The following is a 24,705-nucleotide window of genomic DNA, read 5'->3' as shown; positions in this document are numbered from 1 at the left end:
AATGAGTAAATATCACAGGGGCACCTGGGTGGCTCAGTCATTAGGCATCTGCCTTCGGCTTAGGGCATGATCCCATGGTTCTGGGATCGAGCCCCGCATCAGGCTCCCTGCTCTGCTGGGAGCCTGCTTCTTCCTCTCCCACTCCCCCTGCTTGTGTTCCCTCTCTTGCTGGCTGTCTCTCTGTCTGTCAAATAATAAATAAAATCTTAAAAAAAAAAAAAAAAGAGTCAATATCAGGGGTGCCTGGCTGGCTCAGTTGGTAGAGCATGCAACTCTTGATCTTGGGGTTGTGAGTTCAAGCCCCATGCTGAGCGTGGAACTTACTTAAAAAAGAAAAAAAATTTTTAAATAAATGAAGTGAGTAAATATCCACATATACTGTGCAAATGTCCAATTTCACGTTAGCATACATGTTACTTCTTTTTTCTTTTCTTTCGCCAGTTCTGTGAGTCAGAATGTAAATACCTTCCTTACGCTGTGATTGGTTGTGATGACTTTTAAGTCTCTTATAATCTCTGGGCCCTCCCACCATCTCCAGCCAATCTGAAGCTGGATTCTTTGACCTGTAGGTTTCCCCATTGTCTGGATTTTGCCAGTAGCGCTCCCTTGGGGTGGTTTGTGTTCCTCTGTCCTCTGTAGTTTCTGTAAGTTGGCAGTTGAATGTAGATGCTTGATCAGATTCAGAGACTATCTTTCTCTCCGTATAAAAATGCATTCATTCATTCATTCATTCATTCATTCATTCATTCATTCATTCTTCCTAGCAAGACTACTTCATAGATGATGTTCTGTTCTTCCATCAGGAGGCACGTAATGTCAGGTCATCTCTGTCTGTCTGTCTGTCTGTCTGATGTTAGCAGGTATTGATGTTTAATGTGTAGCTTCCTTATTGCATTAGGGGCTGCAAAGTGGCGGTGGTCTCATTCGACCGTCCTTTGTCATTCGTTGGCTGGAATACACCTGGAGAGACACTCCCCCATCTGCTGTTTGTTTCAGGGCTGGCGCTTCTCTCAGACTCCTAAACCAGTGGTCACGTCGACCAACCTCATTCTGCCTCCCTAGGAAGTGTGTTCTCATTTCTGCACCTCTCGCTGCCACCTGGGGGCTGGGACCCAGCAGAGTTTAATTTTCCGGGTTCTGGTACGTTTGTGTTTTCTTGGGGGTTTATGTTTATGGAGCCCAGGCATCTAAAAGATCTGACTTCCCGTCCCCTTCCCTTTCTTCCCGCTTCCATCCTCCCATAGACTGTGGCTTCCAGGACACCTGGGGAGCTGGACGGAGCTCCCTGCGCACCAAGAAAGCTATTCTTAGAACCAAGTGTCTCAGCCTTCTGCTCCAGATATAGTCACTCAGTCTCTCCCCCCTCGGGCCTCTTCCCTGCACACCCTTACTCCCCTGTCAGCCCCAGCTGTTCCTCACCCCTCTGACCACTCCAGACCTTGATTTCCCTTTTCATCTGGGCACTGGGCAGGCTGAGGTGGGGTCGTCTGGGGATGTGCACCTGGCTAAGAGTGGAGGGAAACGAGGGTGCGTTGAGAGCCCTGGAGATTGTGCTGGAAGCCTGGTTTGTGTTCAAAAAAGAAAGAACAGGCCTCTCTCACCCACATCCTTCTGTGTTCAGCAATAGTTGTCCCACCGGTGGGGCTCCTGACTGCTCAGGATTTCCAGATGCTTTCTTTCCAGGTTGGGGGCTTCATCTTCCCTAGCGTGGAGAGGGTTGTACATATCCACCTCCAGGCACCCCCCAGGTCGTTTCTCCAGTTCAACTGTCATTTATATGTGAGGTCATATGTCACATGCTAAGAAGAACATATGATCGAAAAACACCCAGCGTTATTTATTCATTCCACAAATATTTACTGAGCTCCTGCTATGTGCCAGGCTCTCTGTTCTAGATCCATGGATTAGAGTAGTGAGCAAGACAGACAAGACTCTTGCCCTCACGATGCTTACAGTGTAGTAGGGGGGAGAGACGAGAAACTAGCTGACAAAGATCTAGGATGAAGTGGTATGATGTCACCTGTGGATGTCATTTTCTCTTGGCGAAGCTTCCTGTTCACCGCACGGTTTAGTTATACAGCGTGTCTGTCCTGTAACACCTTGTACTAGGCCCGGTGGGGGAGGCCAGGGGTGGGGTAGCCCTTCTCTGCCTTCAGGGATATTTATGGAGCCCCGTGGGGTTACCCAGTCATGTTCTGTTCAGCCAGCCTTCTTGTTTGCCAGGGCTGCCACAGCACCACAACCCACGTGGCTTCGAGCTGTAGAAATGTATTCTCTCACAGCTCTGGAGTCTGCAAGTCTGAAATCAAGGTGTTGGCAGGGCTGGGCTCCCTCGGAAGGCTCGAGGTGAGAATTCCTCGGAGCCTCCTCCAGCTTCTGGTAGCTGCTGGCTTCTCTGATGTCTGTTGGCTTCTGGCTTCATGGTTCCATTGTGTGCCACCATCTTCACGTGGCTGTGTTCCCTGCGTGTCTCTGTCCATGTTCCCTTGTCTTATAAGGACACCGGCATTGGCGAAGGGCCCCACCTTCATCCACTGACCCCATTTTAGCTTGATCACTACTGCAAAGACCCTATTTCCAGATAGGACCTTTTCATAGGTGTTTGGGGTTAGGACTTGAGCGTCTCTTTTGGGGACACAGTTCAACCACAAGAGCCCTCAAGGTAAGCCTATTAGTGGAATAGAGGGAAGTAAAGTTAGGCCCTGAAGAGGAGGGAGCCAGTACGAGCTGTGCCGTCTATGCCTCCAAACATTTTATATGGGTCACCTCAGTTGACTCCATAGTTTTGGTTTCTTTGTTTGTTTTTGATTTTATCTTTTTTTTTTTCAAGATTTATTTATGTAGAGAGGGAGAGCACAAGCGGGGGAGGGGCAGAGGGAGAAGCAGACTCCCCACTGAGCAGGGATCCCAACATGGGGCTCGATCCCAGGACCCTGAGATCATGACCTGAGCCAAAGGCAGATGCTTAATCGACTGAGCCACCCAGGGGCCCCAAATTTACCCAGTTTTAAGGGGATTTTTTAGAACTAGATTTGGGCTATTTTTTTGTTTTTTGTTTTTTTTTTAATCTTTTTTTTATAGTCTTTGATTTGGGTTGTATATAAGCTGGCATCACATAAAACCAACTTTATAGAACAGATGTGATGACCTACCATTTTAGGGTTGTCAACATTGTACATTTGTTAATTTATTTTTATTTATATTTTAAAGATTTTATTTATTATTTGAGAGAGAGCGAGAGCGAGAGATATCACAGAGCTCTGGAGAGGGAGACGCGGACTCACTGCTGAGCAGGGAGCCCAACATGGGGCTGTATCCTAGGACCCTGGGATCAGGACCTGAGCTGAAGGCAGAAGCTTAACCACCTGAACCCCTCAGGTGCTCCAAATTTGTACATTTATTATACATTAGTTTCATTGTGTAAGTTTGGTAATCAGGTTAATGAGTCAGAAATATTCTGAAAGAGAAGGGGTTTATATAGACAATCTTGTCATTTTAAAGATTTTATTTATTTACTTGAGAGAGAGAGCAAGCGAGAGAGCCAGCAAGAGCTGGGTAGAGGGGCAGAGGGAGAAGGAGAAGCAGTCTCCCCGCTGAGCAGGGAGCCCGACATTGGGGCTCAATCCCAGGACCCTGAGATCGTGACCTGAGCTAAAGGCAGATGCCTAACCGACTGAGCCCCCCAGGCGCCCCTACAGTCTTGTCGTTTTAGATCAGTAGGGCCGGGAAGCTGTGGCTTGCTTGCAAATCTTTAACTTCTGTGCACCGAGATGCCACGGCATGTTTGGTACCCTTAAAAACCTTTCATTTGCCTCTAGCATTAATTGTCTGAATATTGAAAATAATTTTTTAAATGAAAAGAAATGTTTTGGATATTTTTTTTTTCACAACTGTGTTTTGAGGTAGATGGTCTTATCCCTGTGTTGCCAATGAGGACGTTGGAGTACTTTGCCTAAAGATCTTACGCTATGGAGAAAGACCAGAATCTGAAACAGGAGTCCTCTGATCCACTTTTGTACGTGGAATGTATTATATATGCTGAGAAGTTTAAAGAAGAATTATAAAGTGAGCGTCTGCCACCAGGTTCCCGTGTGACCCTCTGTGGTCTTGTATTGGTTTCTGGGGCTGCCATAACATGGTACCACAAACTGAGTAGCTTAAAACTACAGAACGTCTTTCAGTTTCAGAAGCCGAAGTCCAAAACAGAGGCGGTGACTGCATGAGTTCCTTCCTTCTGGAGGCTCTGAAGGAAACTCCTGCCTTGCCTCTTCCAGCTTTCAGTGACTTCAGGCATTTCAACGGCTTGTAGGCACTCTTTGCTTCCGATTTTCACTTGACCTTGACCTTCTTCTAAGGACACTAGTGATTGGATTTAGGGCCCACCCTCGGTCCAGGATGATCTCATCTTGAGATCCTTACATTAATTACCTCTATAAAGACCCTTTTCCCAAATAAGGTCCTATACTAAGGTTCTGGGTAAATCTTTTGGTGGGTCACCATCCCGCCACGTTCCAGAATTGTGTTTATTTCCCCGGCTCTCTTTAGCGTTTCCCACCTGCATCCCCAAGCCCTAACTAAGTTGTGAAGAACTGAGCCCATGCACACACCTAGCACCGAAAACCTCCCTACGGGGAGGGAAGGGCACTGTGGGGCAGTTTGTGAAGGCTTTGTGGAGAGAGGAGCTGAACAGTCCGTGGCCCAAGCTCCTGATCCACGAGGAAGGGAGAGATTCTCACACAACAAACAATTTGGTAAAAGGAGAGAGAGTTCGTAAGAAATGAAGTTCATGTTCTTGTCAGATTAGAGGAAGTATATAAGATTAAAAGTCATGTCTTCCATGGCTTTGAAAAATTATATATTTATTTATTTTTGAAGATTTATGTATTTATTTGAGAGGGAGAGCGTGCGCGTGGCAGGGGTGGGGAGAGGGAGAGAGAGAATCTCCAGCCGACTCCTCGCTGAGCTTGGAGCCCGACCGCATGACGCTGAGATCAGGACCTGAGCCAAAATCAAGAGCCACCCAGGCGCCCCAGAAAAATAATTTATTGAGGTGAAATTCACATAGCATAAAATTAATCATTTTAAGGTATATGATTCAGTGGCATTTAGTGCTTTCACAGTGTTGTGCAACCATTACTTCTCTGTTGGCTCTGAAACATTCTCATCACCCGAAAGGAAACCCCTACCCCTTAGCACTCCTCAGTTCCTGTCCCCCAGCCCCTGGCACCCACTAATCTACTTCTAGTCTCTATGGATTTACCGATTCCGGACATGTTCTGTAAATGGCTTCATGCAGCACGTGACCATGGGTGACTGGCTTCTTTCACTTGGCATCATGTTTTTAGGTCCATCCATATCGTATCGTGGATCAGTACTCCATTCCTTTTTATGGCTGAATAATTTACATTTATTTATTTATTTATTTTTAAAATATTTTATTTATTTATTTGTCAGAGAAAGAGCACAAGCAGGGGGAGTGGAAGACCTAGGGAGAGGGAGAAGCAGGCTCTCCGCTGAGCAGGGAGCCCCACGTGGGGCTCGGTCCCAGGACCCTGGGATCATGACCTGAGCCGAAGGCAGACACTTTACTGACTGAGCCACCCAGGCGCCCCCATTTACATTTTTTTAAAGTTATTATTTTAATTCCAATTAACATGCAGTGTTATATTAGCCTCAGGTGTACAATGTAGTAATTCAATATAATTTACATTTTTTAGTGTTTGTTTTTTAAGTTGATAGGAAACTTTTTTTTTTAAGTAATCTCTGCACCCAAGGTGGGACTCGAACTCACGACCCCGAGATCAAGAGTTGCACTCTGCTGACTGAGCCAGCCAGGTACCTCCAGTTGAGACTCCTGAAAGAGAAAGCTACTTTTAGAAAAACGAACTTTGTTGGTCATTTAGTGCCTGAATTTGTGTTTAATAACATCTTTATTGAGGTATAATTCATATACCGTATAATTCAACTATTTAAAATGTCTTGTTCAGTGGGGGCGCCTGGGGGGCTCAGTTGTTAAGCATCTGCCTTTGGCTCAGGTCATGATCCAGGGTCCTGGAATCAAGCCCCATGTCGGGCTCCCTGCTCAGTGGGGAGCCTGCTTCTCCCTCTCCCACTTCCCCTGCTTGTGTTCCGTCTCGCTGTCTCTCTCTGTCAAATAAATAAATAAAATCTTTAAAAATAAATAAATAAAATAAAATGTCTGATTCAGTGGTTTTTCATCTGTCCACAGAGTTGTGCAGACATCGCCCCAGTCAATTTTAGGACATCTTTATCACCCTCCTCCCCCATAAAACCACACCCAGTAGCCATCCTTATCATGTTTTAGGATCTTAAGTAGCAGTCCATTGGACTGGCCGGCAGAGATTTAAGTGGCTCTGACTTTCTTTCTACTGCTTCACTTTCTCCACCAGTAATTATAGATCAGATTAGCCCGTTTGGTAACCCTACCTGCCTGCGGGCATTTAATGGAAGTGTTTCATGTCCATGATCTCATTTAAGGCTCAGATCAACCCCATGGGCTAGCTACTACTTTTGTCCCCATGTCACAGATGGGGAAACTGATACTCAGAGAAGCTAAAAGGCCTAGGGCCCAGCTGGCATTTGAACCATAAAGTTTTACCTTCACTTTGTTGTACTGATAGGGGCACCTGGGCTTCACTTTTCAACACTGACTTGCATGAGCCTCTAGGGCTGTGATTGCCATCTCCCTGCCCGGCAGTCCTTGTGCAGGGGCTTTGCAGATGGGACCTTGTGCCGGGTTAGGGAGGAGAGGCAGGGGGAGGTGGGAACCTGGCCAGAGAGGAGCGAGGGTTTGGGTACCTGTTCGCCTCTCACCTCGCCCCCTGTCATAGCAGGTTCTCTGACAACTGGGTTTCCCAGAAAAGCTGCGTAGAGCCCACCTGTTCCAGGAGCCCTGGTTAGGAAGGAGCCAGTGCTGTCCAGAGCTGGCCTGAATTTCCAACAAAGTTCAGGGATGCCCCCTGGTGGATCTGCGATCCCGACGCAAAAACAGAGCCGTTCTCCATGTCTTCCCAGGATCTGCGTGGTCAGGAGCCAGTCACGGAGGGTGGGGATCTTTTTTTCCACCCTGGCATGTGATCTAGAGTCAGTATTGCATTGGGCAGGGGCAGGGGTTGGGGGGTTAGGAACCTGGGCTGTGGATTAGATTGAATTGGCTTCAAGTTCTAGTTCTGTTACTCGTTCACTGGGCATTTTGGGTGTAGTTAGTTGTCTAAGCCTCAGTTTCTCATCCATCAAATGAGTATAAGTGAAGTTCTACCGCACAGAACCACGGTTAGCTTAAGTTAACCTGCGTAGACAGCTTGCCTGTGCTGTGTAAACATTAGCTCTTCTAAATGGTAGAGTATGTTCTGGAGGACTTGAGCCAAGCCCATCATCTCTAGGGCATTGGTTTCCTCTTTCCTAAGACAGGGACAGTCCTACCTTACTTCTGGGGTTGTTGTAAAGAATTAGATAATGAGGGGCACCTGGGTGGCTTAGTCGTTAAGCGTCTGCCTTCAGCTCAGGGCGTGATCCCGGAGTCCTGGGATCGAGCCCCACATCGGGCTCCTCCACTGGGAGCCTGCTTCTTCCTCTCCCGTTCCCCCTGCTTGTGTTCCCTCTCTCTCTGGCTGTCTCTCTCTCTCTGTCGGATAAATAAATAAAATCTTTAAAAAAAAAAAAAAGAATTAGATAATGAATCCAAAAGATAGTAACAGCGAGGTTCTCATACGTGCATAAGGGGTTACTTTTACTACGCAGTTCCTGCAATGTGGAAGGCGCTGTGTGTTTGTTCAACAAATATTGACCCAGAGCCTATTACAGGGCAGGCTCTGTGCACAGAGCTGGGTATCTCGCACTGAACCAGACGGGAATATTACTCACATCAGCATGTAAGTTCCATGAGGATTTCGTCTAGTTCAGGGGTTGGCAAACTTTCTCTGTAAAGATCTAGAGAGTAAGTATTTTGGGTTTTGCCGGCCGTGCCGTCTCCTGTCGGCTACGCAGCTCAGCTGATGGAGCGTGGAAGCAGCCAGAGACGTTATGTGAACCAGAGTGTGGCTGCGTGCTAATAAAACTTTATATGTGAGCCCAGAGGTTTGAGTTTTGTATCATTTTCATATCACAAAGTAGTCTTTTTTTTACTTTTTCCCCATCCTCCGCCACTTAAAAATGTAAAAGCTGGGGCACCTGGGTTGCCCCTCGGTTAAGCGTCTGCCTTCAGCTTAATGATCTTGGGGTCCTGGGATTGAGCCCCACGTCAAGCTCTCTGCTCAGCAGGGAGTCTGCTTCTTCCTTTCCCTCTCCTGCTCCCCCTGCTTGTGCTCTCTTGCTCTCTCTGTCAAATTAAAAAACAAAACAAGCAACACATAAAAACCATCTGCAGCTCAAGGGCGGTACAAAAATAGGTGGTGGGCCAGATTTGCCCTCCGGGCCATCCCTTGCTGGCCCCTGTTTGCTTAGTTTGCTCTTTGTTCTTGGAGTAGCTTTGAACAAGGGGATCACTTGTTTCTGGTTCTTCTCTCTATTTCTTTCCTCTGGCTTACACATTTCTCCTTCTTCTCCTTCTTTTTTTAAGTAGGCTTCATGGAGGCCCACACGGGGCTTGAACTCATGACCCTGAGATCAAGACCTGAGCTGAGATCAAGAGTCAGATGCTCAACCAACAGAGCCACCCAGGGGCCCCTGGTTTACACATTTCTAAGTTTCCATGGACCATATATTTGTCATTGAGCTAATGGAGAATTGAGGTCTTTCCTTACCAGATGGCAGGCTTCTCATCCCAGTCATGATGCTTATTTTGTGTCCTGACAGGCAGGAGGTGGCAGTTTTCATCATAAATCACCATGGATTTGGCAATCTGCTCTGTGTCTGTCTTCTCTCCTTTCACAACCCTTCCTCGGAGCTTTGGTTGTCCCTTCGACATTGGCTGAAGTTCTGGAGCTCTTAATCGCATCTTACAAATGGGGAAGCAGAGTCCCGGAAGGGTCGTGATTTCCTTGAAGCCTTGTTTTTTGTTTGTTTGTTTGTTTGTTTTTGTTTCTGAGAGAGAGGAAGAGAGCGAGGTGTGGGGAGGGGAGGGTCAAGGGGAGAGGGAGAGAGAAAATCTTAAGCAGACTGTATGCCCAACGTAGAGCCCGAAGCAGGGCTTGATCTCATGACCCTGAGATCGTGACCCGAGCTGAAATCAAGAGTCGGATGCCCAAATGAGGGAGCCCCCCAGGCGGCCCACCTTGAAGCTTCATTAGTTGCTGGGGTCCTGGGGCTAGCACCGAACGCTCCTGTCCCCCAGTGCCGAGCTTGTCTCCTTCTCTCCGGGAAGCAGAGGGAGGCACGCAACTCACTCCTTTTAGTCCAGTGGTCGTTCATATGAGAAGTCGTGTGTCGCATACTGTACAGGAGAGCCAACATTCATGTATTTGTTCCGTAAATAGGTACTGATCTCCTACTATGTGCCAGGCTCTGCGTAGATACTTGGGGCAAAGCGGTGAGCAAGACAGACAGGACTTCTGCCCTGGTGACAATAACAGAATGGTAGGGAAGAAAGACAACAAAGCAAACATATTTAGGAATTGTGATTAGTGCCAAGAAGTAATGGGGGGACCCATGCATTTATGCACCAGACGCTGGGCCAAGGAGTTCTGTGAGCATCATCGGGTTTAATCTGTGACCGTCATCTGATTTAATCCTCACAGCTAGCCTATGAAAGGAGATGGCAGGATGAAGACACAGAGGTTCAGAGAAGCCCAAGTAATTTTCCTGGCCCCGTAGACTAGGGAGGGAGACTACCAAATAGCTAATTTTCTCTGGAAATAAGGACTATCCTAGAGCTGTGAGTAAACAGAAAGGCCTTGAGGGCCATGCCAAGAGAATCTTCAGTAGGCATTGGGGAACATTGAAGGTTTGAAGCAGAGAGAGAGTGTCCGTGGTCAGGTCTCTGTTTCAGAAACACGCTGGTAGCACTGTGGAGGATGGATAGGAGGGGGGAGCCTGGGGACCCCGTAGGAAGTTCTGGAGGGCGTCTTGGAGCGTAGAGTAGTAAGGGTGGACTGGACCGGCGTGGAGGCCGTGGTGGTGGAGGGAAGCAGGTGGACTGGAGAGAGATTCAGTAAGGAAAGCCAGCCGGACCAGGTGATAGAGCAGACGTGGCCTACGGGTGAGGGCGGGGTTCGTTGATGGGGATCCCAAGTGGGATGCGGCTCCTGAGCCGCCAGGAGCCAGCAGCGTGTGGATTCCGCCCCTAGGTAGCCGGCGGCTGGTGGACGTGATGGATGTGAACACGCAGAAGGGCACGGAGATGAGCATGTCCCAGTTTGTGCGGTACTACGAGACGCCTGAGGCCCAGCGGGACAAGCTGTACAATGTCATCAGCCTGGAGTTCAGCCACACCAAGCTGGAGCACCTGGTCAAGCGTCCGACTGTGGTAGGGCCCCCGGCCGCGGTCCCCTGCCCGACACCTGCCCCCTTCTCTCCTTGCCTGGCTTCTCAGCCCAGGCCAGCCCCAGGGAAGGGCAGGTGGGGGGCACAGGTGGTGAGGGAGGGGGTCAGGTGGTGGGGGCGCAGGTGGTGAGGGAGGGGGTCAGGTGGTGAGGGAGCCCGGCGGAAGGGCACCCCCAGACAGGAAGTGCTGACGGCAGTCTGGCTTCCAGGTGGATCTGGTGGATTGGGTGGACAACATGTGGCCCCAGCATCTGAAGGACAAGCAGACAGAAGCCACGAATGCCATCGCCGAGATGAAGTACCCGAAAGTGAAGAAGTAAGACTGGCTGGCTGGTGGTGGGAGCTGGTTGGGGGCGGGCGGGGGGTGGAGGTGTGTGTCTCAGCCCTGCGGGGTCCTGCTGGGATGTGAGGGATACGGGGGTCCTTGGCATGAGGAGCCTGATATTTTACGGCCTTGGAACGCAGGAGCTCTGCCTTCCCCATCCAGATGGCCCTTCGGCCTCCCTGCCAGCTCTCCCCAGGGCATGTGATCTGAGGGGGGGACAAAGAATGACAGGACCATCTCTGTGTGCGTGTACGTGCTTGTCATACCTTAATCTCCTCCCGCCAAGGGACAGCATGGCCTGGGAGCGGGTATCTTCAGAGAGACCCGCTCATCGTGGATACTTTGCTTTTGCTGAGGGCTGGGGAGGGGTCTGGTGTTCTTTTGCTCCTTGCTCTTGAGACCCAGGGCTTTTCCCAAACAAAGTGCAAGGCCTACTTACTCATCAAACACTCCGTAGATGATGTCTCCACGCGGCAGGTGGGCTCTGGGCTGGGAAGGCGGCCGCGTCTAATTGCAGGGACATCACTACATGTGACCAGTAAGTCCTGAGACCCGTTGTTTAACTTGGGCAGAGGCACCTATGTTCCCCTCCACTTTCTAGAATTTCAGTAACGGACCCTTGGGACCCTTGGGGCTACCTTAGGGCTCTCACCATCTCAGGCTGTCTGTGTTTCTGTCTCCAGAACGGGAAGAAGGTGCTTGCTGGCTGTCCTGGGCAGGATTGCTGCTCTGGTCTTCCTAGAAGAGTTGGCCCTGGTGGCTCAGAATCCATTAGCGTCTCTCTGCTTGGCCCTGCTGCCAGGAGCGCCCCCAGGAGCTTGAAGGCTGTGAGCTGTTCATTCACTCCACCCTTCATTGAGGGCGGAGTGAATGCAGACTCGGTGCCAGGCTTTGTAAGGGAGGCCAGCGTGCTGGCCCTAGCTTCTCAAGGCTTTGCTTTCAAGCTCTCTCTTTCTTTAACTACTTCTCAGGCATTTTTCTTCCCCTTGAAGCTGAAGCTCCTTACATCCCTTGGATCTGGGCTACATCAAACACAAAGAGTGGGCTCAGGGTGGGTTGGGTGGGAGCGTTTTCAGTTCTGTTCCTTTCCCATTCGATCACAGTAAAATTTCCAGAGCCCCTGGCATGGGGAAGTAAAAGATGAGCAAGACTAGGAGCCCTTACCCTCTGGAAAATGCATCATAAAACACACGGCATGAGGTGCGACTCATCGCAGGTAGAGGGAGACAGGCTCCCGGCAGGGGAACAGGGAGAGGAGGAACCCTTTTTGGCCGGTGGCATTGGAAGTCCTCTTGGAGGCGACATTGGACATGGGCTTTAAAAGATAGAGGAGATGGGAGGGATGTGGGGAGGGACGGGGATAGTGAAGTGCCGAGGGCCTTGAAGGAATCATGAGGGGAGAGCTGGAGGAAAGAGTGTGGGACTCAGAGGTTAGTTAGGGGCAGAGCACAGCTCTCATTGATTGATTGGGTGATTGATTGATTAGTTCATTCAGCGTATGTATTAACCATCTGGTTGGTGCTGGGCACTGGACATACTGTGAGGAGAAAACCAGATGAGCTCCCTGGCCTGATGGAGCTTATGGTCTCAGGAGAGAGACGTTCATCCAACAATCAGAGAAGCAGATGGAAATTTACAGCTGTGTTGGGCCCACATGGCAGAGATCCACACACTGCAGGTGCGTGTAGGGTACTCGTGGTCGGGGAGGGCAGGGCAGGTGTCCCCGAGATGGGCGTTACATAGGAGAAGAGGCCTGGGAAGAGCTTTCCTGGCTGCGTGCAGAGAGCCTGGTGGGAAGGTTAGGAGGGGCGGGGAGAGGGGGACACGTAGACCTGCGGAAGGAACGTAGTGAGGCTGGAGCAGAGCAAGGGAAAGGGGCAGTGGGTGCAGGATGGTGGGTGGGCCAGACTGATCAGGGCCCGACATGCCATAGTGAAGGGTTTCTGGGTTTCTCCTCAGAGCAGTCAGAAACTCTGATTTTTTTTTTTTAAGATTTTATTTATTTATTTGACAGAGCAAGAAAGGGAGAGAGAGAGAACAAGTAGGGGGAACAGCATAGGGAGAGGGGGAAGCAGGCTCCCAGCTGAGCAAGAGCCTGATGTGGGGCTCGATCCCAGGACCCCGGGATCATGACCTGAGCCAAAGGCAGGTGCTCATCTGACTGAGCCACCCAGGCACTCTGAGATTTTTTTTAAAAAGATTTATTTATTTATGAGAGAGAGAGAGAGAGAGGGCATGCTCGAGCAGGGGAGGAGGGGAAGAAGGAGAGGGAGAAAGAGAATCTCAAGTAGACTCCTGCTGAGCATGGAGGCTGATGTGAGGCTTGATCCTAAGACCCTTGAGATCACGACCCGAGCTGAAATCAAGAGCCAGTCACTCAATGCGCCTATCTCTGTGAGATTTTAAGCAGAGAAGGATATGTTCAGATTTACTTTCTGCAAGTTCTGTTGCTGTGTGGCTTGCAGGAGGTGGGAGTGGAGTGATAGGAGAAACCGGTGCATCATGTCTACGAGGGCAGATGACGGGGCAGGAGGGAGCAGGGGGAAAATGGGACGTGTATCTAGGAAGGTAAAATAGATAGCACTGGGGGACGCCGATTTCAATTACTTTGCCTCCTTTAGATGTTTGATACATTCTTCGCTTTATTGAAAAATTCCTCTAAATAGTTTAAGTCTGTTAATACATTGAGAATCCTATCTACTTACCAAAAATAGGCTCACGGACAATTTTCTAGAACCACACGTCTTCAACACATTGGTTGGATTGTGTGGCAGATACGTTTACAAACCCCGTCAGTGGCTGTGGGAACTTGTGATAGGATTTGAACCTTGTTAGGAAGTTGTCACCTTGGAAATAGTCCATTGGTTTGGCTGAAAAGAATGCTGATTTCAGTTAATCAGCAAGGTAAAAATCCCACAACGACGAAGTCCTCTGGGACCGTAGAGTGGTTCTGTGAAATTTAATTGAAATGACACTGTTTCTAGAAGTCAGAGATTCCATGCTGACAGGCCACCTGAATTGAGGTTTGCAAGAGGGAAGAGAGGAATGTTTTAGACCCATTATTGCCTTCTCTATGGCTGTAGGATTTGTGCAGTTTGATCATGGCGAGGGGTTCAGAATTTTAATGGGTTTTGGTTGAGATACTTAAAGCTAGGGGTGCGAGCATTTGTCAAGAGGTTAGCTGTAACCTTGTGGGAGACAAAGATGTAAAAGTTACATTAGCGTATTAAGTTTTTTTTTTTAAGGTTTTATTTATTTATTTGACAGAGAGAGACAGCGAGAGGGAACACAAGCAAGGGGGGTGGGAGAGGGAGAAGCAGGCTTCCCACCAAGCAGGGAGCCTGATGTGGGGCTGGATCCCAGGACCCTGGGATCATGACCTGAGCCGAAGGCAGACGCTTAACAGCTGAGCCACCCAGGTGCCCCTTATTAGCATATTAGTTATCTGTTTCTGCCTTTACCAAGGGCCCATAAATGCAAGACCCTATTCTGAGTAGTTGGTAGGCTACAGTGAATAAAGCAAAGTCCCCATGCTCGGGGGGCTTATGTTTGGGTGGGGAAAAGAGATGAGCAAGCAAACAAGTGAGTCATAATTAAGGAGGTGATAAGCGTTGGGAAGAAACATAAAGCAAGATAAAGGGGGGTGGCACCTGGCTGACTCTTCATCGTGGGGTTGACTCTTGATCTTGGGGTCGTGAGTTCGAGTCCCATGTTGGGTGTAGAGATTAGTTTTTTTAAAAAAGCAAGATAAGGGAAAAGAGGATGACAGGGCAGGCTGAATGAATATCAGCTGCCCTGGTCATTTCTGCCGTTGCCTTCTCTCCATCTCTACCCTGCAGGAATGTTTTTGCCTGTCCAGAATTAATTATCTTGGAAAATTCCTTATAATCGGATAAACAGTGATAGCTATTTGGGAGTGCTCCTGTGTTAGTTGTTTATTGATGCATAATATTACCCTAAAATTTTATAGCTTACAAAAAAAAAAAAAGAAATCTTGGCAGCTTAAAGCAACAAACATTGCCTCCCAGTTTCTGTAGGTCAGGAATCTGGGAGTGGCTTACCTGGCTAGTTCTGGCTCAGAGTCACTAGTGAGCTTGTCTCAAGACTTAGGCCTAGGCTGCAGTCACTCGAAGGCTTGACTGGGGCTGGAGGGCCCACTTCCCGGATGGTGTTCTCCCATGGCTGTTGGCTAGAGGGCATCATTCTTCAGCACATGGACCTCTCCGTCGGGCTGCCTGAATGTCCTGTGACGTGGCAGCTGGTCCCCCCTGCCCCCAAATGGTTGGAGAGAGAGCAAGGAAGAAGTCACAGTGCCTATGATGACCCAGTTTTGAAAGTCATATGCTGTTTACTTCTGCCATCTTCTTTTAATTAAAAGTGAGGCACTTGGTCTATCCACACTCAAGGGGAGGGGAATTTGACTCTATCTCTGAAAGGGGGAGCCTCACAGACTTCTGTGGACATGTCTTAAAGCATAATCTCCTAGGTCTATGACACGGGCATACCTTCCTCACTTAGTACCGCTGGGTATTATGATGCATTCCAGAAGGAAATTAGCAAGTCTCTTCTGTCCTCACATGTTGCTTGCAGAAATGAGCCTTGAGGCTTAATGGAGACAAGCTGTGAACTGACAGGCAGGGAAAGGAAGGGGACCCTACATAAAGCATATGTTTGGCCCCCAAATAATTGGGAGTTAGCTGCATTTTTCACTGTGTACTTTCTGGGGGTGGCAGGAGGAAGTGGGAAAAAATTGGGAGGTGCAAAGCTGAAACCCAGACAGGATAAAAATGGGTGCTGGGATGAGCAAGTTTCAAGGCTGCCCCTGGCAGTCTGGTGGCCACAGGAAGTCTTTGATCTCCTCTTAGGGACTCAGTTTCCCCTTCTACAAAGTGCGGATCCTGTCATCCCTTCCCCACCTCCCAACCGTGCTGTAGGGAAATGGAGCCTATGGTGGATGTAAGATGTGGGTAGGACAAGATGTTTGTCTGTGTGGCCTCTTGTAGACACAAGGTCTCCAACTGCCATCGGAATCCTTGGCTTTTCAATCTATTCTCCCTCACATTTGCATTGGGCTTTTTTTTTTTTTTAAGTTTTTTTATTTATTTGAGAGAGAGAGTGAGAGAGAGAGCACAAGCAGTGGGGAGGGAAGGGGCAGAGGGAGAGGAGAAGCAGACTCCCTGCCAAGCACGGAGACCTGTGAGGGGCTCAATCCCAGGACCCTGGGATCATGACCTGAGCCAAAGGCAGACGCTTAACTGACTGAGGCGTCCAGGCGCCCCTGCATTGGGCTTTTATCTCGACAGCCCTTATTTACTTTCAGCTCTTCCCAACCATGTTTGCTGGTACTAGAAATGATCATCTCTGTGTGGTATATCACACTGGGACATGGACCTAGAGAGGCTGCTGATGTCGCACAGGGACAGAGCTGAGGGCCAGGCAGCACACCCCAGGCCTCTGGATTCCTGGCTTTTCCTCTCTGCTTCCGTACAAGAGGAACAGAGAGAGCCTGCCTTTTCTGTGCTGCGTGTATAGACACAGACACTGTGCTAGACACTTAGCACGCATATCTCAGCAGTCCTGGAAGTAGGTGTTCCTATTCTCATTTTACAGGCAAGGAAACTGCAGTTCATAGTGCTTCAATGCGGGTAACAGGTGTAGCAATTGAATGTAAGACAGTAGGGGCTGCTGTGGCTGCGGATGATTTCAAAAATTCTTCTTTTAAAAAAAAGAAAAACAAAACAAAACCCAGTGCTGGTCAAACCAAGCACATCTACGGCCTGGTTTGACCCCTTGAGGGCCACCAGTTAGAGGCCCCTGACTAGCTCACCAAATGGGGATGCTGAGTTCCAGGAGGGGGAAGGATTTAGTCCAATGTCACACAGTTGATCAGAATAATTATAGGGCTGTATTGCCGGTGCTATACTTAACACAGATGCATCTGATGTGATCCCTGCTGGCGCTTGAGCTGAGGCATTTGTGACCAAAAAAGTAATAATTTTCCCATGTGGATGGCCCGGTTCAGCTGTCAGGGCCTTCTCTTAGCTCATTTAGCTCTGTATATATTTTGTGTGTGTTAAAAACCTTGCTCGGGGGCACCTGGGTGGCTCAGTCTGTTAAGCATCCAGCTCTTGATTTCAGCTCAGGTCATCATTTCAGGGTGGTGAGATCGAGCCCCACATTGGCTCTGTGCTGGGCGTGGAGCCTGGCTGGGCTTCTCTCTCTCCCTCTCTTTTTGCTCCTCCCCACTTCCTCTCTCAAGAAACAAAACAAAAAAAGTGCTTAAAAAAACCTTTCTCTGAAGAACACCCACCAAATGACTAGTGCTCAAATCCAAGATGGGAGATGTTTTTTGTAATTGTAATTTTTTCTCGTAAATAGGCGAACATATATATGGTGAAAAAAATCAACCAGTTCTAAAAAGGTCACAGTGCGGTCTCATAGCAGGCCGTTGGAGAGGTACTAATGGCTGGCTGGGCCATTCTGTAAATGACACTGGGAAGAGGCTCCCTGACCCAGGGCATTGACCACCTTGAAATGGCTTCAATGTTCACTTCCCTAAAATGGGGATTATAGGGTTGTTTTAAAGGTGAAATGATTTCATGCATGTAAACAATTATTATTATTAGCACTTGATAATTAGAGCCTATTAGTTAATATTGGTGGATAGCCCCAGTGGATGGGGTTTGGCAAAGAATGGAGAAGCTGAACTTCTGCTCCTACAGAGGGTATAACACTGTCTCCTGCCCCCTTGCGGTTTAGGGAAAGGGTGTGGGGACAAATGGGAGGAGGGCTGTGGCCCTGGTGAGCATGCCCTGGAGGACTTCTGATTTGAGCTGGACCATCTCATGCAGCCGGAAGTCAGCGGTTGAGCTTGGCTGTGACCTGCAGACATTGCTGCTCTGAGAGTCTTGGGATTTGCCAGGGAGACGTGGGAGAAGGGCTGAGAAACTCTGAGCCAGGCTGCTTGGGTAAGCACCATCACTGACTGAAGTAGTGACCTGGGTGAGTCACGACCTCCGAGCCTCTGCTTTCTCATCTGTAAAACGGGGACAATCCTGGGAGTGACCTCGGAGGGTTGTGAAAATTGGATTAATTAATCACAGTCTCATAGGTCCAGGTACTGTGTTAACATGTATGTATCTCAGTGAGTTCCCACAGTTATTCTGTGATGTAGGTTTGCATAGCTACTAAGGGTTGGATAGGGGAAGGGGCAGCAAAGGAGCATCTTAGAATGCAGAGTTGAACTTCAGGTCACTTCCCTGCCATTAGGATGAGAAAACCGGCTCAGGGAGGGGAAGTAAGTTGCCCAAGGTCACACAGATAGTCTGTTTTAGGGCCAGAGCAGCATCCCTGCTCTCCCCGAGCTGCCATACCTGGGATTTGACCCTCCCTCCAAACCCTAGCCGTGCCCCGAAGGACACATTTAAGGAAGGTGGCTTTGCTGGGTCGACACCTCCAGTTGCAGGACGGCGCCCACACTCTCTGAAAACGGGGGCGCGGGTGTTCCTGAGTTCCCGCCTGTAGAGCTACCCTCGTGCCCCCACCCAGCCGGGGCGAGGGGGCGGCCGTGGGCGGCGGCGGCGTCCCCTGGCGCTGGCCGGCAAGCTTCCCTGTCGCCGCCGCGGCCTCCCTCCTCCTTCCTGGCGGCCGCCGCGCCGCGCGGGTGTTCAGTTTCAGCGCGGGGATGAGCGCAGCCTGCGCCCAGCTCCCCGAGGAAGGAAGGAAGAGAGAGAGGGCTGCACGGTCCTCGGCCGGGGCCTGCCAGCGCCGTGGAGGGGGCTCAGCTCGGGTCGCCGGGGCTGGGCGCGCGTCGATCCTGCGCTGCCGAAGGGGACGCCCGGGAGCCGCGCTGCCGCTGCCGCCGAGGGTAACCGCGGGCGCGCCGGGCGGGGCCGGGCGGGCGTCCCTGCGCTGCGCCCCGCGGGCCCGGGGCTGCCCGGGAGCCCCCGCTCCAATGGGGTGCGCCAGGGCGGGGTGTGGGTCACCTCCCGCCCGCGGGCTGCGCAGCCGGCGTCGCGGAGCAGCTCTTTGTGTCTCCCGGGGCTGCGTGTAAGTGTGTAGTGTGTGTGCGCGCGCGCTCGGCGCCTTCAGCCCCGTCACCCGGTGCCAGTTTTCCCCAGGTTACCCCCGCCAAGACCTTTGCCCCAGGGGATGCTGCCTGAGCTGCCGGGGGAGTTTCGCTAAGTTGGAGGGAAAAGGGCGGGGTGGGGCCGCCCGGCTTCCCCAGACCCCAGGCAGCGCCTCAAAGTTGGTGCTGCAGGTGCAGCGCCCCCTCCTACCACGCTCCTCCCCAGCCAGCCCGGGCCTTGGGAGGCGGGAACCTCCCAGAGGCTTAGTTCGGGGGCTCCTGATTCTCATCCCCCAACTTGGAGGGTGCACTCCTGCACGGAAGCCACCCCGGAGGTGGGTGGGGGGTGTCTGTCGAGGGGCGCGGCTTTCCGGGCAAGGGGCAGCCGAGGCGGAAGCCAGGCTGGCTGGCCGGCTGGGAGAGCTTAGCGGCCGTGGCACCGAGCCGGGGTGCCCATGTGACTGCGGTGTGCTTTGGAAGAGGAAGCTGTAGAGGTCAGTGCAAAGGCGTCACGCCAGAGCGAGCGGGAGCAGGAGTGAGGGGGGAGACCCGGAATGAGCGCGGGGCGGGCGCGAGGGCGGGGGTGGCGGCTGCAGGGGCCCGGACAAAGCCGCCCTGTCACAGCCACCCTGGCCGCTCCAACGCATGTAGTTGCCCGGCGGGAGGGGCGGCCCGGCCTCGCCGCCAGGAAATGAGGGACATGGGAGGAGGGGCCTCTGTGGGAGAGGCGGGGCTGGAAGTGGCGCCCCCAAGCTCCGAAGGGCCTCAGAGGATGCTGGAGGGTGACTGGGAGGGCAGATCAGACGCAAGCACAACTTGGAGAACTTTCCTTGCACATAGGTGCCGCAGCTCCTAGTGATTTGGTGCACGCCTGCTGGGGAGGTTGGGGCTGGGGGGCAGGAGGTTGGGGGGTGGTGACCCGTGTGGCCAGGCCAGCCTGGGGCCTGGAGCCCAAGAGCCAAGCTCCTCTCCTCTCTGCTGCGGGCACCTGGGTGGTTATCAAGCTGCAGACCAAAGGGAGCACATCTCCTTGCTCCACCCCACAAACACTTAAATTGTTTTCCCTAGACTGTTTTCTGCTGAGGCCTGAAGGGGGTGGAAACCAAGGTTAGATTAAAAAAAGAAAAGAAAAAAAATCCAGACGAAGAGGTGGTTTTAGGAAAATGAGGACTAATATTTTGAAGTGGTGCTTGGAGAGGAGGCCAGTGTGGTCCGTGGGGGTGGGGTGGGTTAGGGCTTCACCCCCACTCCCCACCCCCAGTTCCTTGGAGAGAAGAGGGTCACTCGGGTCTTCAGAGTAGGGACCTGGCTGGGCCTCCTGGCTGGAGGCGGAAGGGTGCAGAGCCCCAGCCTGACCTGGGACTTTAACAACCCCAGCGCCAGCCTCGCAGCCCGTGCCTGTCTTCGTGACAGGGCTGCGTCCTGTGCTGTCAACTACACCCCTCCGATGGGGTTGCTAGGCAGCGGGGCTCTGATGTGGGGGAAGGCCTTCTGATTTGTCAGCCTCCTGCAGACACATGGTTAAGGCTCCTTCCAGCCTATCCGGAGGAGGGACGCGGGGCACGCTGCCTGCATACTGCCGAGCCCCGGGTCCACCTGAATGTGAGGTGCAAAAGGCAGCTAGAGGGAGGGGGCACCTGGAGCCCACCAGCCTCCTAACCAGCTCAGCCCCACGCCCCCCATTATCTCCACTGGGGCTTGCTGCTGCCTCCTCCCTGTCTGTCCCTGCCCCATTCCTCCCCTCTTCCCCAAACCATGGAAAAGCAAAGTGCAGCGGGGAAAAGAGGTCAGTGGGGTAAGCATGTGTGTGTGGGCCTCTGGAGGTGCCAAGGTGCATGAGCCGTGGGGAGGCTGCCCCACCCGTGCTGCTGGTGGCTCTTGTGGGAAGGGGTGGGAGGGAAAGAGGGGACCCTGGCAACCCTGTCTGCCAGGCCTGGACTTGGAAGCCTGCTCTGTCACCCCCCCCCCCCGCCCCCTTTAAGCTCTGCCCACCCCTAGGAGGGCAGCAAGTCAAGGGAGGAGGGAGGAGACTGGTGAGTTCCTGTAAGGAAGGGTGGGTTATCTGGCTGCTGCTAGAGCTTAGAAGGGGGGCTGCTGGCGGGTTCCTTCTCCTGACTGCACCTCCTTGCCCAAGCCTCTGAGGCCCAGGTTCTCCTCTCTGCCCATCTACCACCCCACCCCCAGTGTCCTCTCTTAATCCCTTCACTTTTTTTTAGCAGTTATATGGAGATAGAATTCACATACCATTCATTCATTTAAAGTGTACAATTCAGTGGTTCCGTATGTTTACAGAGTTGTGCATTCACAGTCAAATTCAGAACATTTTTATCACCCTAGAATGAAACCCTGTACCCATTAGCAGTCACTCCCCATCCCTCCCTACCCCCCCCACCCCCCGCCCTCAAGCCCTGGCCACCCCTCATCTACTCTGTCTCTGTAGGTTTGCCTACTCGGACCGTTTCATATCCGTGGAATCCTACACGGTGATCTTTTGTGTCTGGTACCCCTGTACTTGGAGCTGCATTGCTCACTTCTCAGTCAGTTGCATTGCTGTTTCACTTTCCCCGTGCAGTGCTCCGTTAAGAATGTCCCATCCTGAAGGGCAGGGGGCTGATGCATGCTGACACATTTCTCTGAGGGCCATGCCAGCTCTGGGCTGGACCGTTGGTTGGCTCTCAGCAAACGTTTGTCGAGTGAAAGAAGAGATGAATGGGAACTGGTAACTGGCAAGCTTTGCAGGTGGTTTACAGTGGAATTCCAGGGGCCCAGCTGCTGCGGAGGGGACAGGCGTTTTGGGAGAACGGCAGGTACAGGCGCTGGGAGGGAGCAGAAAGGAAGCCTCTCCCTGGGGTGGGGGTGGGGGTGGGGCAAGAGCAGAAGCTGTCTGTGAGGAAGGAACCAAGTGGCCTGTGGGTTGCCAGCTCTCTCCTGGGGACCTGAAAACCCAGATGCCTCCCCCAGCCTTGGGGGCAGGTGGCCAGTGCTTGAGATTCGTCATCTGATCACAGGGGCTTCCCCCACGGGGAACTCCGATTAGAATTGGGTTTAAAAAGAAAAGAAAATTCCCCGGTGTTAGCATTTATAAAAGGACAGCAGGTCGGGCCCTTCGGAAGCTGTCGTGCACCTCCTGTGATTCAGGCACTGAATTACTGTTCCTGCTCCCCCGCTTCTGTGCCACAGGTACTGTCTGATGAGCGTGAAAGGCTGTTTCACTGACTTCCACATCGACTTTGGAGGCACTTCCGTTTGGTACCATGTTTTCCGGGGTGGGAAGGTGAGTTGAGCCAAATCTCTTCAACTTCCGTACATTCCTGGCTGTTTCTTCATGGAGGGGCTTGCTCGCCTAACCCCCGCCCCCGCCTCCCCCCCCCCCCAGCCCAGCCAGCTCCTGCCCTGCCCACTTTCAGGACCACCTCCCACTCTCCGTCTTCGCCTGGAGGGAACGATCCAGGTCAGCTGTTCTGCATCACACCTGGTTACCTGTTCATACCTGCTCACCTAGTCCAGTGTTCTAAGCACCTCAGGCCAGATTAAAACTCTAGCCTTGGTTCCCAAGAACTCCCGGCATTCACTTTGCCCGCTGTGGTTTCCAGCCCCAGCACTGAGACCGTTTAACTTAAAAGTCTAGTTGTCGGCACCACCTGCCTCCAAGAACATTTTATCTGAGGGACAGACGTCCCCCAGAGAGAGGAGGTGATGCGTGCGTTCAGGATGCTGCTGGTGCGTTTGCTTCTGAGCGCCCCGTGCGGATGTGGGTGCTCCTTGAGCGGACACGTGCCGCCCTGCTTGTCTGGGTTTGCGTGTACGTTTGTTTTAACCAAACATGTTGGAAGAAATCCTGGGTAGGAAGTCATCCTGCTTGGTTCCAGATGTTTTTCCTCCCTCTCCATAGTGAGTACAGGCCGGGTTTATTTATTGGACCATTTTATCATACAACTTAGGAAATTCCCTTCGTCTCCTTCCCTTACCTCCCCAACAAGCCTGCGGCTCAGGAGAAAGAATGTTCCACGCAGTCCAGGAACTCTAGCCACCCTGATGTTTCGGCAGGAATGGAGATTCCCTAAAGGCAGGCAGAGGGTGTCCCAGAAGGGCGACGCAGCCTCCCCGCCAGCCCAGAGACCCTTTGGGCCTGGTCCTGGAGGCGCTCCTCTGTCCTCCCCGCTCCCAGGCAGGTGGGGCTGTCTCCTTGGGTTGTGGCACAGCCTGGAAGGAATCCAGGACTTTGGCCCGGATCTTCAGCTGATTGCCTCCTTTTCCTCCCAAGATCTTTTGGCTGATTCCTCCAACCCTGCACAATTTGGCACTGTACGAGGAGTGGGTGCTGTCAGGCAAACAGAGTGACATCTTCCTGGGAGACCGCGTGGAGCGATGCCAAAGAATTGAGCTGAAACAGGGCTACACGTTTTTCATCCCTTCCGGTAGGTTCCGGCGAGCCTGGCGTCGGGCTCTCCCTCGGCCTGGCTCTCCCAGCACTGGGAGAAGACTCCCGCATCCCTGTGGCCTCAGCCAGGGTTTCGGGCCAAGTGACGGGGTTCTGTGGGCTGCGTGGCCATTGGCAGTCTCTGAGAGCACATCTAACCTGTGTCTCCCTGCCTGTGGGCTAGAATTCACTCCTGGGGTAAAGCCTAGGGCGCTCCCTCAGGGGAAGCGTGAATGGCTTCCCCAGGACGTCCTGTGGAGATTACTGTGTGAGGGGATGACAGTGGTACTGTGGTGAGGGGGGTGGGTTTACTCTCTTGAAGGAGGAATTAAGTTGGTTTACCCAAGGAATGCAACGTATGGTAATGGCGGTTCCAGGCAGGTTGTGGGGAAGGGTGGACCCCAGGGTGGGGGGGGTCTTACAGGCATGCCTGAAAGCCTAGGGAATGGGCAGAGGGGAATGTAGCTTTGGGGAAGGACCCAGTGTGGTAGCTTCCTTCCTGCAGAACAAGGCGAAATATAGTCAAGGTCAATGTCAGCTCTTGTACTTGGACTTACCCCCCCACCCCCCCGCCAAAAAATTAAGAAGAAAAGAGAAAAAGAAATTAAGGCTGCGAGTATAGTAGAGGGCAGTAATTGAGAGCGCTGGCCCTGGAGCCAGACTGCATGGCCTTAGTTTGAATTTCAGCTCTGGTGCTTACGAGCTATGACTTCACAGGAGTGAGTTAAGCTCTCTGTGCCTCAGTGTTCTTGTCTGTAAAATGGGAGTGAGAGTTCCCGGGGTGGTAGTGAGGACTGAGTGAGCTGAGACCTACATGCCTACAGCTCTTTGGTCATGGACTGAGGGCTTTTGGGCACTTACAGGCTGAGGCACCAGTGAGTATGACAGATGCCCTAGGGGTCAGCGAGTGCAGTCTTGGGCTGCATTAACAGTAACATTTTATCCAGGATAAGGGAGGTGACAGTCCCACTGTATAGAGTAAGAGGGTCAGGTCCCATATAGGAGGTTGTACTCCTTTTGGTCACTATACTTTGGAGAGTGAGTCAACCTGGAGATAGGAGTCTGGATGTCACATCAGGTGAGATGAATTTGAAGGAAGAAGGGTGGTTTTACCCAGGGAAGTGAAGGTGTATGGGAACAGCAGTCAGCTAGTTGAAAGATCGTCTCCTGGAAGAAGAGGTACAGCCAAGTGGTATTGGAATGACTTGCTCTTCTAGGTAGTGAGCTCCCCGTCACTGGATGTATACAAGTAGAGGCTTTATATATGACTGTGTGAAGGAGCCTGCAGGGAATTTGCCACTGAGTGGGGGCTTGAACCTTAGGAGTATCTTTTGAAGCAACTAAGATCCATTGGATGGAGAAGCCAGTCACACTTAGGTTTCTGAGAGTTGGGTTGGAAGCTGGCCTAGAGTCTGGACATAGTGTCACATGAAGAGGGGGCTGTTACCGTAG

The 24,705-nt window shown here is 51.6% G+C and overlaps 1 protein-coding gene across 3 annotated transcripts in view; it reads left to right on the top strand.

Annotated features, from left to right (window-relative positions):
• KDM2B (lysine demethylase 2B) overlaps positions 1-24,705 on the top strand; it is a 115,007-nt gene that overhangs the window by 15,476 nt on the left and 74,826 nt on the right. For 2 of the 3 annotated variants that reach the window (XM_045777355.2, XM_045777341.2), the window contains exons 5-8: positions 10,245-10,423; positions 10,650-10,756; positions 22,014-22,107; positions 23,098-23,251. In XM_045777355.2, coding sequence (XP_045633311.2) covers positions 10,245-10,423; positions 10,650-10,756; positions 22,014-22,107; positions 23,098-23,251 — 534 coding nt within the window. Of the gene's footprint in view, positions 1-10,244; positions 10,424-10,649; positions 10,757-19,202; positions 19,328-22,013; positions 22,108-23,097; positions 23,252-24,705 lie in introns of those variants that run through there. The other variant, XM_087857384.1, reaches the window with a different exon arrangement.

Source organism: Ursus americanus, chromosome 30 (assembly GCF_024610735.1).
Source record: "Ursus americanus isolate L20-20 chromosome 30, mUrsAme1.1.p, whole genome shotgun sequence".
Classification (NCBI taxonomy): domain Eukaryota; kingdom Metazoa; phylum Chordata; class Mammalia; order Carnivora; family Ursidae; genus Ursus; species Ursus americanus.
Note: the sequence above shows the minus strand (reverse complement) of the source record. Positions and strands in the feature narration are given on the sequence as shown.